Source organism: Mastigoproctus giganteus, chromosome 11, assembly GCF_048544385.1.
Source record: "Mastigoproctus giganteus isolate SK-2022 chromosome 11, ASM4854438v1, whole genome shotgun sequence".
NCBI classification, from domain to species: Eukaryota; Metazoa; Arthropoda; class Arachnida; order Uropygi; family Thelyphonidae; genus Mastigoproctus; species Mastigoproctus giganteus.
Window position 1 is genome coordinate 126,720,934 of NC_143585.1, and position 17,147 is coordinate 126,738,080.

Consider the following 17,147-nt stretch of genomic DNA (forward strand, 5'->3'; position numbering starts at 1 on the left):
CATCAAGTTTAAATGAGACCTAGGACAATTACTCTTGCCTTACAGGGAAATCTAAAAGGAGCTCAATAAAAAAAAAGAAGAAACAAACTTGATTAAGAGTTATTTTTCGTCCAGCAACCCATATTCTTGATGTGTTTTGAAAGATTTGTGTGAAATTTTTAATAAATGTTACATTTAATATTAAATTGTTTCTTATTTTAATTTCGATGCCTTACGCTTGTATTTCACAACGTACTGTCTATGTTTGCCTATGTGCATTGTCATATTATATAGATACATATAATACATCTCTTCTTCCAATCACATAGTTCCCTGAGGAGCTGTTGTGGCCACCAACAAATTCCTCCAACTGCATTGATCATGTGCTATACGAGCAGCGTCGCAAAGTGTCACGTCCAGAAGTTTGCTGATCCCATCCTTCCACCTAGTTAGTATTAGCATTAGTAGAGGCATATGATGCAAGAAAGCAAGCTTATGCAAAAAAAAAAAAAAAAAACGCTCCTGTTTCACCCCTATGTTCGTTCCAAATACCTGTCCAGCTCAGCCTTAAATTTATTTAGGCTATCAACTTCCACAACAAAGGATGGAAGTCTGTTCCACCAGCCTACTACCTGCTGGCTAAAGGCAAACTTCCGCAAGTCTATCCTACATCCTTTTCCTCAATTTGAATTTATTCCCTTTCAGGTGATTATACCAAAAAGAGGAAGAATCCCATCAGCATTGAGCATGCTGAAACCATTCAAGGCTTTATACACCTCAATCAGATCACCTCGCAGGTGCCTAGTCTCCAGACACTCTAATTTGCAAGACTTAAGCCTTTCTTCGTAAGAGCAACCCTTTGTTCCATTCACTAATCTTGTTGACCTTCTCTGTACTCGTTCCAACAGCTCTACATCCTTCTTAAAATGAGGCCTCCAGACCTGTATACAGTACTCAAGGTGTGGCCTGACCATTGCCTTATACAAGGGGATAATCACCTCCTTATCCCTGCTAGAAAAATTTCTATATATCATTGACGAGAAACCATGAGCTACTCTTGCAGACCGTTTGCGCTGCAAGAAAACTTCATATCTGCCTGCACAATTACCCCCAGGTAATTTTCGTTCTCTACCACTGTCAGTGTAGTACCACAGAGTTGATACGTTACTCTGGGCTTACTGCTTCCCATGTGTAGTACATTTGTCAATGTTAAACTTCATTTGCCACCTCTCAGCCCATCTGCTCAACTTTTCTAGATCCTGTTGCAGCAGTGTACGGTCATTAGTGTCTTTAACAACCCTGCCAACCTTTGTATTGTCTGCAGACTTGGACATTAAGCTTGATATACTATCATCGATATCATAAATACAGAAAACAATGGACCCAACACTGAACCCTGAGGGACTCCACTAATAACACTAGTCCACGATGAGCAGTGTCCATTGATTACCACTCTGTCTTCTCCCACTCAACCATCCCTTTATCGATTGTAGCAACTTACCCTTAATGCCATACCTCTCCAATTTGTACAGCAGTCTTCCATGTGCAACAGTATCAAAAGCCTTTCTAAGATCCAAATATATGATATCAAAGTTATTACCCGCATCCAGTTTCTTTGTAACCACATCATAGTATCCAATCAGATTGGTGAGGCAAGACTTTCCCTTAACAAAACCATGCTGTGTCTGAGCTATAACTGATGATGATCCTGCAGTGCTTCTTTAACCAGTACCTCCATTAATTTTCCTGGAACAGAAGTTAAACTAACAGGTCTATAATTATTTGTGTTGCCCTTTGATCCTCCTTTGTGAATTGGGGTCACATTTGCACTTCTCCAGTCCATGGGTACCTCCCCTGAGTCCAAAGAAGCTCTCATAATTATGGCTAAGGGTTTGCTTACTTCCTTTGCTGCCTCCTTTAATATAACTGGATAGATCCCATCCACCCCTGGTGCCTTTTTTATGTTTATCTTCAATTTCTTCTCCACTTTCCTCTCAGTTATTACAAAATCATCTAGCTCACTGCCAGAGTTTAATTCACCTCTGGCATTCCCCTCCCTGAATAACTCCTCATGTGTGAATGTAGATGCAAAATACTCGTTAAGTTTGTTAGCCACCTGTGAAGGATCATCAACAGTTGAACCATCAATGTCCAGTGGACTAATCTGATTCATCCCTTTCCTACTAGAGTTTACATAGATAAAGAAATGTTTGCTGTTTTTCTCTGCATCTGTTGCCAAAGATTTCTCATCTGCCTTTGCCTGCCTAATCTCTTTTGTCACTTGGTTACAGACCAGTTTATATCTATCATAGGCTTCCATGTCACCCATTAATTTATGTGTATCCAATGCATTTTTCTTCTCTGCCACATGTCTCATTAGTTCATCTGACATCCATTTAGGCCTAAACCTTGAACAATATTTCTTTAGTTGGTATGTAAAGCCTAGTAGCTTCCAAGATTAATTCTATGAATGCTTCCTGTTTTTAATTTGCTGTTGGTAACATCAGTTGGTCCCACCGTATAGAATTTAAATGCTGTCTCAGACCTTTGTAGTAACCTTTACGAAAGCAAAAACCCTTCCCTTTACCCCTGATTGGTAGTTACCTCTTTAAGTAAATGTCACTTCAGCACACTGTGATCACTGCCACCTAGTGGTTCCTTAACTGCAGATTCTTAATGCATGAAGAATCACTACTGATAATCAGATCAAGAGTATTACACCCTCTAGTTGCCTCCCGAACATGCTGATGTAGAAAACAATCATCCAATAAATCCACAAAAGCCTTGCTAATGTGTGAGTGACCAACCCACAAATTCCAGTCAATATCCGGAAAATTAAAGTCCTCCATTATAAGACTCTGATTTACTGGTTCACTATTTCCCTGTACAGTTTTTTTTTTATTATACTCATCAGAGTCATTAGGCCTATAATGCACTCCTACTCAATTTTGATCTCCTAGTGCTTATGTCACACCAAACTGACTCTACACTGTATTGTTCAGCAATGTTGACTGGCTTCACTTCCTTGGATTTTGTGTATTTCTTAACTAAAGCATAACCCCTCCTCCCTTCCTATCCTGTCTATCCTTCCTGTACACATTGTACTTCCCAAATTCCAGTTCTGCATTCCTTATATCTGTGTGACACCACTTCTCTGATATCCGAACAATATCTGCCTTTGATGTTTTGACCAACACCTCAAGTTTATCAAATTTATTTACCAAACTCCTAGTATTGGTGTACATGCAAGTATACATGCACCTGTTCCTATTCTTAGCTACCCTAACACAACCCATGTGTTTACTTGTACTGCAATGAATCCCAGCAGTCTCTGAAATATCCTGCATCTTTTTTTCCAGGCTGCTGCTCATTCCAATAGAAGCAGTGCAAGAATCACTTTCACTTCTGCAAGTGGCTATTAGTCTGTGTATCCCCCCAAGCTAGCAGTTTTATGACCCACCTAACACTGCCTCGAAAGCATCATCAAATATTCTCACACCCTTTCTATTTAAGTGTATCCCATCCCTATAGAAGCAGTCTCTCCTGTTAACAAGTACAGACCAGGCTGAAAAAAAATTCTACCCCTTGAGCCTTGCACAATCTCTCCAGGGCCGAATTGATCAATAAGGCTCTCATCATATACTCCCTCCTATCGTGTCTGGTCAGAATTGCAGACACTTTCAAATTCAACCCTAGTTCAAAGGTTTTTTTTTAACAGTGACCTGTACTTGTTAAGTAATTCCACCGGTCTCCTACTCTTAATATCATTAGTGCCAACGTGTACAACAATATCACCTTTTGTGTCCTTAAAAGATGATATCTGCTCTACAACAACATCATCAACTTTTGCCCCTGGCAGACATACCCTGGTCATGTTCAACCTATCCTTTTTACACAATATTTTCCCGATTTTCCTGACAGTAGAGTCATTGACAACTACTAGTTCCTGTGGGACCAGCGCATTCTGCCCTGGGGTTGCCGCTGTTGTGTGACGATCAAGTGTAAGCTCTGGCGTTGATGTGGGCAGCTGAGAAATTGATGGGCCCTTCAATTTAGATCCTTCAAGCTCTCATATAGGCCCATAACAATGCTGAGTTTTCACCTGATTTCCTCACTTCTTACATCGTGCACACGCACAAAGACATTAACATCAAACAAGCAGTGCATTTTAAGAGGCTGTGATTCAGAGGGCAACTGCCCCCCTCAGTTCTACCCTGAGCCACAGCACTCCCATTAGCGTGAGCCTTTTACTTTGCTGCTCTGGTGTGAGTCATGATTTCGATTCAATTTCAATAAATTTTCAATTTCAGTACAAAATTATAACCCTAAACTTATATCCCAATGCAGTTATAACACTATATATATATATATATATATATATATATATTTTTTTTTTTTTTTTCAGTATCGAGTGTTATCTCAGAGTTTCATTATATAACTTCCGTATCAAGTTATGTATTAATTAATACATAACTTGATTAATTTAGTTAAAAAAGTACAATTTAATTGACAATGAAGTTTAACAAGATTAATAAATTTTACTGATTACTTTATAATATTATATACTATACTATCTTAACGCTATCTAGTACGGGATATAATGTATCGTATCACAATGGCGGCAAGTTACAAAACTGAATCTACAGACACTAAGTATTAGGTGCCTCTGTAGCCAGGTGGGAATGAGTAGCAGTGCGTAGCACATGATTCTTGATTAGACCGGGGTTTTAGACCACCGCATATTCCCGGAACAATACGGCCTTAGTTGCTAATGCTCCAAAAAACCAAATAACAACAACACTAAGTATTAATTAACTTCCAAAATCTTGCTATCTAAATTCAGAATAAACCAAGGATCTTGACTAGGTCTATAAGCTACTTATAGAAAATAATTTAATATAACAATAAAGTCAAAGCCACTGTTGACGGTTTTTCAGCTGTTATGTGAACTGAAAATCCTAGTTTTTCAGCCTAAATAACACACAGAGATCAACCTACCCATGCACTTTTACAGACAGCTTGAACATGGATATGCTTGACAAGCCCCAGTACTGTTAAAATATTTTGACTTGATTTTGTTTAAGCATCAGATTATATTCATCGATCAATTGCGAAACAGAATTTTTAAGCTCTTCCAGTAGTAGTTTAATAATTTACCAGGTTGGTTCAAACTGGTGTTGTATAATTTTTTTTTTTTACTCTAAATTTAATGCCATCTTTTCTCTTCATAGGTGTTGATACTAATCATTCTGTATAAATAGCACTGCACATCTCAGATTCCAGTTTCTTCTTTCATGTGACATTTATTGTAATTTAATTATATGGGACTTCTTGATAACTATATATTAGAAAGAATTTCAGTAATTAAGAGAGAATTTTGTGCTGTATAATATTTTTGGCTTAACATGATTCCACAGATACTCACTGAATTCAGTTAAAGTTGGTACTGCTTTTCCTGTTGCTTCTTGTTCTAGGCCGAAACGTTTGCTAGAAGAAAGTCAAGAAAGTCTGTACAGGAATGATGAAAGCCTATCTGAATGCTTGGAAGATACGAAAAACGCATATAATCAGCAGAAACGAAATAGATTCATGTCATTTCATTCTAGCTACCAAGCAGAGGAAGGTAAGGATATATATATATAAATGGGAATTCAATGTAACCACTTAAAGGTAATGTTTAAAGATTTACATGTGAAAAGAGGTATACAGTTGATGAAATGGTTTCAGTGAATACAAGATTAATAAATCAGGTATGACAGATGCACCTAAAAATGCAAAGCAGCATTAAAGGATGCAAGAGTATATATAAGTTGTATTAATATTTTGAATTAAGAATGCATAAATGGATGTGAAAGTTACACAAAGTGCCAGTAACTAGAAGGGTGAGGAAAGTAGAAAAAGAAGTGTAGTAGATTTGTGAAAGGTGAAAGAATGTTAATGTCCTAGAGGTTATAATGAATTAAGAAAATTATGGGACTGAATTTCCAAGCCAATTTAAAGTGTGGGTACTGTAAAGTAAAATTAGTACATCAAAATACTAATAAATTGAAATAAAATAAAATGAAAATGGTATAGCTGTCATCAGATATGGGGGGGGGAAACATTTTTAGTAAATGGTCTAATATAGGTAATGCAAAAATGCTTGATCTGATGTCAGCTGAAATAAATATTGATACATGATCAGGTATTTCATCAGGGGGAGTACACCTGACCATGTATCAGGAACTGTTTATATACTTGGCCATATTAGTAGAAGAAAAGCAAAAGGCCAAATAGACAACAAAAATGAAATTAGCACTTTCTAATACAGTCACACTACATCAAAATACAGTTTGGACAAGGTAGTTGCAACACAGTGTAATTTATTTAGGTAAAAATAAGTATTGAGTTGGGATAAAAATGGTTAATATCAATATGTTTAATTTAAATATTTAGAATTTAGTGTAGGATTTAATTTTGTATAGATAGGAAATCAATGTATTTTAAAAAAAGATTTAAAACAAGCAAATGGTATAAGGGTGAGGTATTAAATTGAGGATGGGGAAGAGGAAAAGGAGTATTTTAAATAAATAAAGACAAAAAATAGCAATAGGAGCAGTATAGTAGGAAAGTTTGTGTCACCCTTGTATTACACTAATAGACAGCAGAAAGATAAAAAGCATATAAAAAGTTATTAAATAACACTAAGCTTGCTGGGGTTGTGAAGCCCAACCTTAAAGTAAGGGCATTGACATTTGTAATCGTTAGTATAAAAGGAAGCTAATACCAAATGCTTGTATTGAGAGGAAAACTATGTGTATTGAAACATGCTGAGAAATGAATCTAAAACAAAACCGAAAGTATAATAACACGGTGAAAGTGTACGATACCTGGAGTATTTCAAGAAATGCGAAGTGTAAATGAGCTGGCAGGAAAGATAAAGGCACGGAGATGGATGTGCACAAATTCAGTAGAGTAAATGAATGCATCCAGGCTTCAACCAAATGAGCAATATATCTACCTGATAAAACATTTTATAGCAGCAAAGCGGACTTAATAGTAAGCTGTGAAGAAATTCAGAATAGCAAGAACATAGTGACCTCTATAGTCATATTTAGAATACGTGCATGGAGATAATTTATAATTAGTGTGGGAAAAAGAAATGTAGTTGAAATAGTATGGCTTTACTGTGATAAAGTCATACAAAATTAAACATAGGTGGCAAAAACATATACACGTTAGACCAAATGATGGGGCTACATTATAATAAGTTGAATAATAAACGTATCAGAGTATTGTAAACAAGAATCAAATATTTTGAGATATAAATAAATTAATAATTATAATCTATCCAAATTTGCATGAAAGTACATCCTAGGAAAAATAACTGGTTTAAATCCAAAGAAATAAGTAACATGGTGACTTAAGATCCAAAGGTGGCATAGTTAAGGATCCGATTATAAAAGAACATGACACAAAAGAACATGAAATAAGTCCATGTATATGAAACAATTCCAAGGAAACAGTTATAGTATAGCAGAACAGGAAATAATTCCATGTATATAAAACTAGAGAAATCCACACAGATATTAGAAATGCAGAATTGGAATTTGGGGAGTACAATATATACAGACAGGATAGGAAAGGAGGGGTTATGCTGTTAATTAAGTGCCACTCCGTAGCCAGGTGGGAAGGAGCAGCAGTGTGTAGCACACGCTTCTTGATTAGACTGGGGTTCGAGCCTGTCACCACCAAATATGGAGGATGCGGAAAGGTCAGGGAATGACCACCGCATATCCCGGAGCAATATGGCCTTAGTTGCTAATGCTCCTAAAAACCAAATAACAAACAAACAAGCTGTTAATTAAGAAGCAGATAAAATCTAACAAAGTGCATCCAGTTGGCTTAAATGGATAGTGCAATGTTGAGTCAGTTTGGTGTGACATAAGCACTGGGAAAGGAAAAATGAGGGTAGGAGTTTCTTATAGGCCTAATGACTCTGAGTACAATGAACAATTATACAGAGAAACAGAGTGGGCCAGTAAATCAGTGCCTTATAATGGGGGATTTTAATTTCCCAGATATTGACTGGAATTTGTGGGTTTGTCCCTCACAAACTAGCAAGGCTTTTATAGATTTATTGGATGATTGTTTTCTACACCAGCATGTTATTGAGGCAACCAGAGGGAGTAACGCTTTTGATCTGATTATCAGCAGTGATTATTCATCCATTAAGAATTTACAGATAAAGGAACCACTAGGTGGCAGTGATCACAGTGTACTGATATGGGATTTACTTAATAATGTAACTATCATCAGGGGTAAAGGGAAGGTTTTTTGCTTTTGTAAAGGTGACTACGTTGGTCTCAGAGAAATTTTAAGTTCTATACAGTGGGACCAACTGATGATGTTACCAACAGCAAATTCTAAATGGAAAGCATTTAAGGAAGTAATCTTGAAAGCTACTAAGCTTTTTGTTCCAACTAAGAAATACTGTTCTAGGTTTAGGCCCAAATGTATGACAGATGAACTAATGAGACTCTTGGCAGAGAAGAAAAATGTGTGGGATGCATATAAATTCTCAGGTGATGCAGAAACCCATGGCAGATATAAGCTAGTCTGTAATAAGTCACAAAGTAGGTTAGGCAAGCAAAGGCTGATTATGAGAAATCCTTGGCAAAGGATGCAAAGAAAAACAGACTTCTTTTCTTATATAAACTCTAGAAGGAAGGGGATGAATCAGATTGGTTCACTTGATGTTGGTGGTTTTACTGTTGATGTTCCTGCTCAGATAGCTGACAAACTAATTTGGTATTTCACATCTATATTCACACATGAGTTATTCAAGGAGGAGTTGAAGGCCAGTTGTTTATCAAACTCTAACAGGGAGTTAAATGATTTTGTCATAACTGAGAGCAAAGTGGGGAAGAGATTGTTGAAGTTAAACATAAGAAGGCCACCTGGAGTGGATGGGATCTATCTATCCAATTATATTAAAGGTGGCAAAGGAAGTAAGCAAATCCTTAGCCATAATTATGAGAGCATCCTTGGACTCAGGGGAAGTCCCCGCAGACTGGAGGTGTGCAAATGTATCTCCAATTCATAAAGGGGGATCAAAGGGTCACACAAGTAGTTGCAGACCTGTTAGCTGGACTTCTGTTGCAGAGAAAATAAAGTAGTCACTGGTTAAAGATGCATTGCAGGATCATCTAGACAAGATTGCAGTAATAATTGAGACACAGCATGGGTTTCTTAAGGGGAAGTCTTGTCTGATCAGTTTGATTGGATACTATGATGCCGTCACAAAGGAGCTGGATACAAAAAATAATTTTGATATCATATACTTGGATTTCAGGAAAGCTTTGGAAGACTACTGTACAAATTGGAGCAGTATGGCATTAAGGGCAAGTTGCTACAATGGATAAAAGGATGGTTGATTGGGAGAAGACAGAGTGGTATTCAATGGACACTGCTCTTTGTGTGGACTAGTGTTATTACTGGAGTCCCCCATGGTTCAATGTTGTGTCCATCTTTGTTTTATTTATCAATGATAGAAGTTTAACATTGACAAATGCAAACTACTGCATATAGGTAGCAGAGTAACCCCAGAGTAACCAGCTGGGTGGTGTTATACTCAGATTAGTGGAGAATGAAAGAGACCTTGCAGGAATTGTGCAGTCAGGTATGAAGTTTTCTGAGCAGTGCTGGGATTTTGTAAATGATATTCAGGAATTTTGTGAGCAGGGATAATGCTAATGCTAATACATAAAAGCAGTTTTAGGAGTGAAGTTGTCAACTACAGACCAGTTAGTCTGATTTCAGTGGTAGGAAAAATCTTAGAGGCAGTGATTCAGAGTGCAATCCATGGATATTTATATTGATATGGCATTCTGAAGGACAGACAACGTGGCTTTAAGGGAAAATCCAACTTAACTAACTTAGTGTGTTATTTTGACACAGTTATTCATGAATGGATTTAGGGAATAGTTTCAGCATAGTTTATTTGGATTTTAGCAAAGCATTTGACTCTGTCCCTCATGAGCTGTTACTATATATGTTGGAACTGGTTGGGATTACTGGTAAGATTCTAAGCTGGATTGCTGGTTGCTTGCCGGGCAGAAGGTTGTAATTAATGGATATTCTTCAGATTGGTGTAAAGTCAGGAGTGGGGTTCCTCAAAAATCGGTTGTTGGACCAGTGTTGTTTTTCATTTTCAAAAATGTTATCACCAAAGGTATATGAGCCATAATGTCAAAATTTGCAGACGACATAAAGATTGGCACAGTTAATGATTAGTGCTAAGCAGTGCTCCTCCATGATAACTTGAACAGGCTTCATAGATGGTCAGAGAAGTGGCAGCTAGGTTTTAATGCTGCTAAATGCAAGGTCTTCCACTTGGGTAATAGCAACACACAAATAAATTATACACTTAGTGGGTTGAATTAAAAACAGTGGAGGAGAACTGGGAGTTACAACACTGGAAGATATGAAGTTCCTGAATGGTGTAAATAGGCAGCCAGGAATGCCCACGGTGGCCTATTGATGATTTATCGAACGCTGTCCTGTCGAGATAGGGAGGTCATAATCCCATTGTATAAGGCAATTGTAAGACCACATTTGGAATACCGTATTCAAGTATGGAGACCTCATTTGAAAAAAAGACATTGAGCTTCTTAAAAGGATCCAAAGACTGGTAACTTGAATGGTGAGATCTGCAGAAGGATTACTGTATGAGGAAAGAATTGGATTATGTGGGCTACATTGCTTAGCAAAATGCAATTTATACACATAACGAACAAGGGTGGATGAGGTTGTTCTCGAGTAATCCTAGTATGCATCTCTAAACACAAACTGAAAAACTAGGCACCTCAAAGGTGACCTGATTGAGGTATTTAAGGTTCTGAGAGGGATTAATAAAATGAATGAATATGGAATTTTCATTGTTCTAAAGAATTCTAGAACTAGGGGTCATAAATTAGATTGTAGGAAGTTTTGTTTTAGCCAGTTTGGATAGTTTGAATGAATTCAAATGTCAACTGGATATTTACCTTGCATTAGGAGTGAAGCATATAATTCGTGTTTTCTTATCTACTTGGTTGGTTTTTTTTTGCCAGTGCAGCAAAAGCCTGTGGCTTCCTTACACTATATGGCAAATACTATTGTTACTATTATTATTATAAGCCTTGTAAGGAAATTTGCTGTGTTTGCTTGAAAACGATGCAAATGTTGACTTGACTTGATAACTTCTGCATTTTTGATCTGACCACTTTGGGACCCATTTTGCTGACACCTTTTTCATAACGGGAACCTCTGTTATGTGGTACTCACATTCAGATGAGATGCCCAATATGCTGGCGATGTTCTGAACTGTCGATCGCTCGTCACCAGATCATGCATGTTGTCAACAACTTTTGTGTGATATGCTTTGCAGGTATTTCACAGTGTGGGTCATCTTTCAGGCTCTACCCCTGGTTTAAATTCTGCTGCTGCCTTCTTAAAAGGGCAGGAAAGGGCATCTTTCCCAAATGTTAGCTATATTATCCTCATGAATTCCTTTGTAAATAGCCCCTTTTTTCCCAAATATTGATGACTGTATGGTGATTGATTTTGTTGATCATTAGGTCAACTTTGTTGACTTCAGGACCTCTAATTAAAAAAAATACTTCACAACTTGGTTTGAAATGTTATACTTTAAGTACAGAAATTTTTAACATTGTACAACTACCCTTTCATACCAAGGCCACAAACTTTTCAAACTACTTATAAGTCAACCCCGTATCCCCATCCCCCACCTTTTTTATGTTCATATTTTATATCTCTCATAGCGATATAATGCAATAAAATCTACATTAAGAACCATCTGCTGTTTAATTAAATTTATGTTCTTTTAAAATTTACATTGTTACCATTTTATTGAACTACATGGTAAGCTGTGAAGAAATGGTACTGCCATATGCAGAAGGTCACGAAACCAAAACCTATGGCCCCAGGTTCCAAGTGTCATAGTGATGAAGCGATTTTCCGAGTGATTCATAGTGTTTACTCAAAGCCACAGTTCTTCAGTTTGAAAAGTTCTTTTATGTTCTTTGATCAACAACAAACTTGGTGTTATGAATTGTAAGCAAGTTTAAGAAAGGGAAACCACCTTTTTCCCCTTTAAACTAACACTAACTTTTATACTGCTTGGTCACTCTAGCAGTACTGCTCCTGCCTCCCCATGGTGAGTCCGGTAACCTATGAGAAGAAATCCACTCTCCCAGGACTGAAAGGAACAAAGATGGATGGATGGAGCAAAGAGCCATAGAGCTCAAAACTAGTGACAAATGACTGTTCTCAACCGAAGAATTTGAAAACAACCCCTCGAGAGGATATATCAGCTTTCCTCATCTTTCATTCTCTATCAGATCAGCCGCTGAGTAAATTATCATTCTTGTGCAGAAATGCATTGAGTCTGTTGCAGGTTCACCTAAATCAGTAAGTCAACTTCAGTCAGGAAATCTTCTGATAGACTACTCAACCTCAACATTCTGCAAAGCTATTAAATTAAAGCTCACAACTTTTGGAGGACATCCAATGAAGTTGCTCCCCATGCCACCTTAAACTCCTCTAAGGGAGTAAAAGCAGAATGGGACTTATTACTTGTATCAGAGGAGGAAATTGTCCAAGAATTACATGATCAAAAAGTCATCCAAGCAAGGAGAATCATGACCGAAAAAGATAGTAATCTGGTTCCAACAATGAGCATAATTCTCACTTTTAGCACTCCTAACTTATCAACATATGTGAAAGCAGGCTACCTACATTGCCTTGTCCAACCTTACATTCCAAATCCCATCAGGTGCTACAAATGTCAAAAATACGGACACTCACAAACTGCATGTCGAGGTGAGGCAATACGTCCCAACTGTGGTTCATAAGAGCATAACCAATTTGACTGCACCATTACCACTCCGCATTGCCCAAACTGAAAGGTAACCACTTGGCTTTCTCAAAAACATGCGAACTATGGAAGCAAGGGAAAAAAATTCAGAAATATAAAGTAGAGAATAAAGTGACTTACTCAGAGGCTAGAAGACAGCTCAACATTTCCAATCTGTAGGGATCCAGACTGAATTATCAGTTCCTCCGAGTATATCTATTGTGAATTGGGCACGTTCATTGCTCTCTATTTCAAAACAGTGTCCTACACAACAAACAAGTGAACAAGCCATCCCAATTACCATACTAACCGATGTTTCCTCAACAATAAAACCAAAAGTGACAGAAACCATGAAACTGCAATCGTCACTCTCCACCAGCATGTACATCAACGAACATCATAATTCAGATGATGGCATTTTAGAATTACATGCAACTGATGAGATGGATGTGACCAGCCCCTTCTTTTCTAAGAAAGACAAAACAAAAATAGATCGATACAAGCAAGCTACAATTAAAAAACTGTCAGAACCGAAAACAACACATAAAACCACATAATGGAAAAAATTCTTCAATGGAATTGCAGAGGCTTTCGGAATACAAAAGATGATTTGCAGGATCTAATTGATTGGCATGAATCAGCTGGCATAGCTTTACAGGTAACTCTTTTAAATTCACAAGTGTGTCCTTCCATCAAAATTTATACCATCTTTAGACGAGATAGGAGTATTGACATGCTAGCTCACGGAGGGGGTGGCGATTATTGTCAGAAACAACATTCCGTCCAACCATGTTTCTCTTCCGACTCCTTTTGAAGTAGTGGCAGTGCACATTGTAATTAGTATCACTCTTGCAATAGCTTCTATATATCTCCCTCCAAATTACTCTTTTTCTTCAGATGACTTAGAAAACCTAGTAGATCAGCTACCATCTCCGTTCCGCTTAATGGATGACTTCAATGCTCATCATCCGCTATGGGGAGCTCCAACAATTAGCAAAAAGGGTAAAATAATAGAAGCCCTGCTTGATGCTCATAACCTTACCCTGTCTGTTAAAATGCTAGTGAATACACCTATATCCAATTTTCTACAAATCCATAACTGCAATAGACCTTTCAATCTGTTCTCCTTCCATATATGCAAATACGGAGTTGTAAGTTTGTGATAACCCACTAAATAGTGATCATCTACCGGTTCTTTTCAATATTCAAACACAAGTAAACTTGTCCCCATTGCAGCAATCCACTTGGAAATTTCGTAAGGCAAGCTCACATGAATGTCTTCCTAATCTAGTTTGATGATGAGATTCTCCAGTGTCAGCCCTTAGATATTGTCACCGATCATATAACCAGTCAGTTATTACAAGCTGCAAATTCTGCAATACCTAAATCTTTGCTTGGGAAACACAAACACGGCGATTACTGGTGGAATCAGGAATGCCCACATGCTAAACAGACAAAAAATAGAGCTTGGAATTTGTTTTGCAAATTCCCTACAACTGCTAATCTTATTAACTTTAAGACACAAGGCCAAGTTCAGCCAAATACAAAGAAAAGCAAAGAAAGATGCCTAGATAAGTTTTACTTCCACCATTAATGAGGACACAGATAACAGACTTAACTGGGAGAAAATCCAAGAACTTAATGGTAAATACATGCAGTCCCCAGCCTAAATCCTAAACTGGAAAGGGTAGTTGTCCACTCCAACAGAAATAGCGAATGCATTAGCCAAATCATTTTCCAGTATATCAGCAGTGTCCATATACAGCAAAACCTTTCAGAAAATTAAGGCATCTGCAGAACAATATAAAATCAACTTCTCTATTATGGTATCACACCTGTATAATCAGCCATTTATGTTAACAGAACTTTTAGGGTCTCCCAATAAAACATCTAGTACTGATGCAGGGCTGGATGGAGTATGCTATATAATGTTAAAAAAAACTAAACAATGCAATAAGCTCCTTGTTGAAATTCTACAATTGAATATTCTTAGAAAATGCTTATCTGCACTCCTGGAGTCACTTAATTGTACTAGCTTTTCCGAAGCCAGGGAACCACCATACCATCCTGCATAATTGCACGGCGATTTCACTAACTAGCTGTTTAAGAAAGTCTTAGAAAAAATAGTTCACAGGTGGCTAACGTGGTTCCTGGAACCAAGCAGTCTGCTAAACAAACTAGTATGGGTTTCGGAAAAATTGCTCAGCCTTAGATGTGACAATTAAAGTGGAAGCAAACAGCTGCAGTGCGTAAGGAGACAAAATCTGGTTATGGTTAATCTTGACATTGAGAAAGCCTTTGATACCACTTGACGGTGTGGTGTCCTCCAGGACATGTATTAGCATTAGCATTAGTAGAGGCATATGATGCAAGAAAGCAAGCTTATTCAGCATCAGCCAAAAAAAAAAAAAAAAAAAAAAAACCCTCTCCCATTTCACCCCTCCGTTCGTTCGAAATACCTGTCCAGTTGAGCTTTAAATTTGTTTAGGCTATCAACTTCAACAACAAGTGATGGAAGTCGGTTCCACCAACCAACCACCCGCTGGCCAAAGGCAAATTTCCGCACATCTATCCGACATCCGTCCTTCCTCAATTTGAATTTATGCCCTCTGAGGTGATTATTCTGAGAAAGATGAAGAATCCCATTGGCATTGAGCATGCTCAAACCATTCAAAGCCTTATACACCTCTATCAGATCACCTCGCCGGTGCCTAGTCTCCAGACTCTGTAATTTGCAAAACTTAAGCCTTTCTTCGTAAGAGCAACCCTTTGTTCCATTTACTAATCTTGTTGCCCTTCTCTGTACCCGTTCCAGCAGCTCTACATACTTCTTGAAATGAGGCCTCCAGACCTGTATACAGTACTCAAGGTGTGGCCTGACCAATGCCTTATACAAGGGAATAATCACATCCCTGTCCCTGCTAGAAAAATTCCTGTATATCATTGACAAGACACCATGAGCTACTCTTGCAGCTCGTCTGCACTGCTCAGAGAACTTCATATCTGCCTGCACAATTACCCCCAGGTCCTTTTCATTCTCTACCACTGTCAGCGTAGTACCACAGAGTTGATACGTTGATCTGGGGTTACTGTTTCCCATATGTAGTACTTTACATTTGTCAATGTTAAACTTCATTTGCCACCTCTCAGCCCATCTGCTCAACCTTTCCAGATCCTGTTGCAGCAGCATAGTATCAGTAGTGTCCTTAACAACCCTGCCAACCTTTGTATCGTCTGCAAACTTGGACATTAAGCCTGATACACCATCAATATCATTTATAAATACAGAAAACAACAATGGACCCAACACTGAACCCTGAGGAACTCCACTAATAACATTAGTCCACGTTGAGCAGTGTCCATTGATTACCACTCTCTGTCTTCTGCCACTCAACCATCCCCTTATCCACAGCAGCAATTTGCCTCCAATGCCACACTGCTCCAATTTGTGCAGCAGTCTTCCATGTGCAACAGTATCAAAAGCCTTTCTAAGATCCAAATATATAATATCAAAGTTATTCCCTGCATCCAGTTCTTTTGTGACTACATCATAGTATCCAATCAAATTGGTCAGGCAAGACCTGCCCTTAACAAAACCATGCTGCGTCTGAGCTATAACTGAATTCTTGTCTAGATGATCCTGCAGTGCTTCTTTAACCAGTGCCTCCATTAATTTACCTGGAACAGAAGTTAAACTAACAGGTCTATAATTACTTGTGTCAGCCTTTGATCCTCCTTTGTGAATTGGGGTTACATTTGCACATCTCCAGTCTATGGGTACCTCCCCTGAGTCCAAAGAAGCTCTCATAATTATGGCTAGGGGTTTGCATACTTCCTTTGCTGCCTCCTTTAATATAACTGGATAGATCCCATCCACCCCAGGTGCCTTTTTTATGTTTATCCTCAACAATCTCTCCTCCACTTTCCTCTCAGTTATTACAAAATCATCCAGCTCACTGCCAATGTTTACTTTACCTACATCATTCTCCTTCCTGAATAACTCCTCATGCGTGAATGTAGATGCAAAATACTCGTTTAGATTGTTAGCCACCTGAGCAGGATCCTCAACTGTTGAACCATCAATATCCAGTGGACCAGTCTGATTCATCCCTTTCCTTCTCGAGTTCAAGTATGTAAAGAACTCCTTTCTGTTTTTCTTTGCATCCTTTGCCAAGGATTTTTCGTAGTCTGCCTTTGCCTGCCTAATCTCCTTTGTGACTTGGTTACAGACCAACTTATATCTATCATAGGCTTCCATGTCACCCATTAA

The 17,147-nt window shown here is 38.0% G+C and overlaps 1 protein-coding gene across 2 annotated transcripts in view; it reads left to right on the plus strand.

Moving 5' to 3' along the window:
* The window catches only part of LOC150078421 (mini-chromosome maintenance complex-binding protein), a 219,868-nt gene that overhangs the window by 78,189 nt on the left and 124,532 nt on the right, over positions 1-17,147 (plus strand). For both annotated transcript variants that reach the window (XM_090384348.1, XM_090384346.1), the window contains exon 6: positions 5,395-5,602. In XM_090384348.1, coding sequence (XP_090240474.1) covers positions 5,395-5,602 — 208 coding nt within the window. The remainder of the gene's footprint in view (positions 1-5,394; positions 5,603-17,147) is intronic.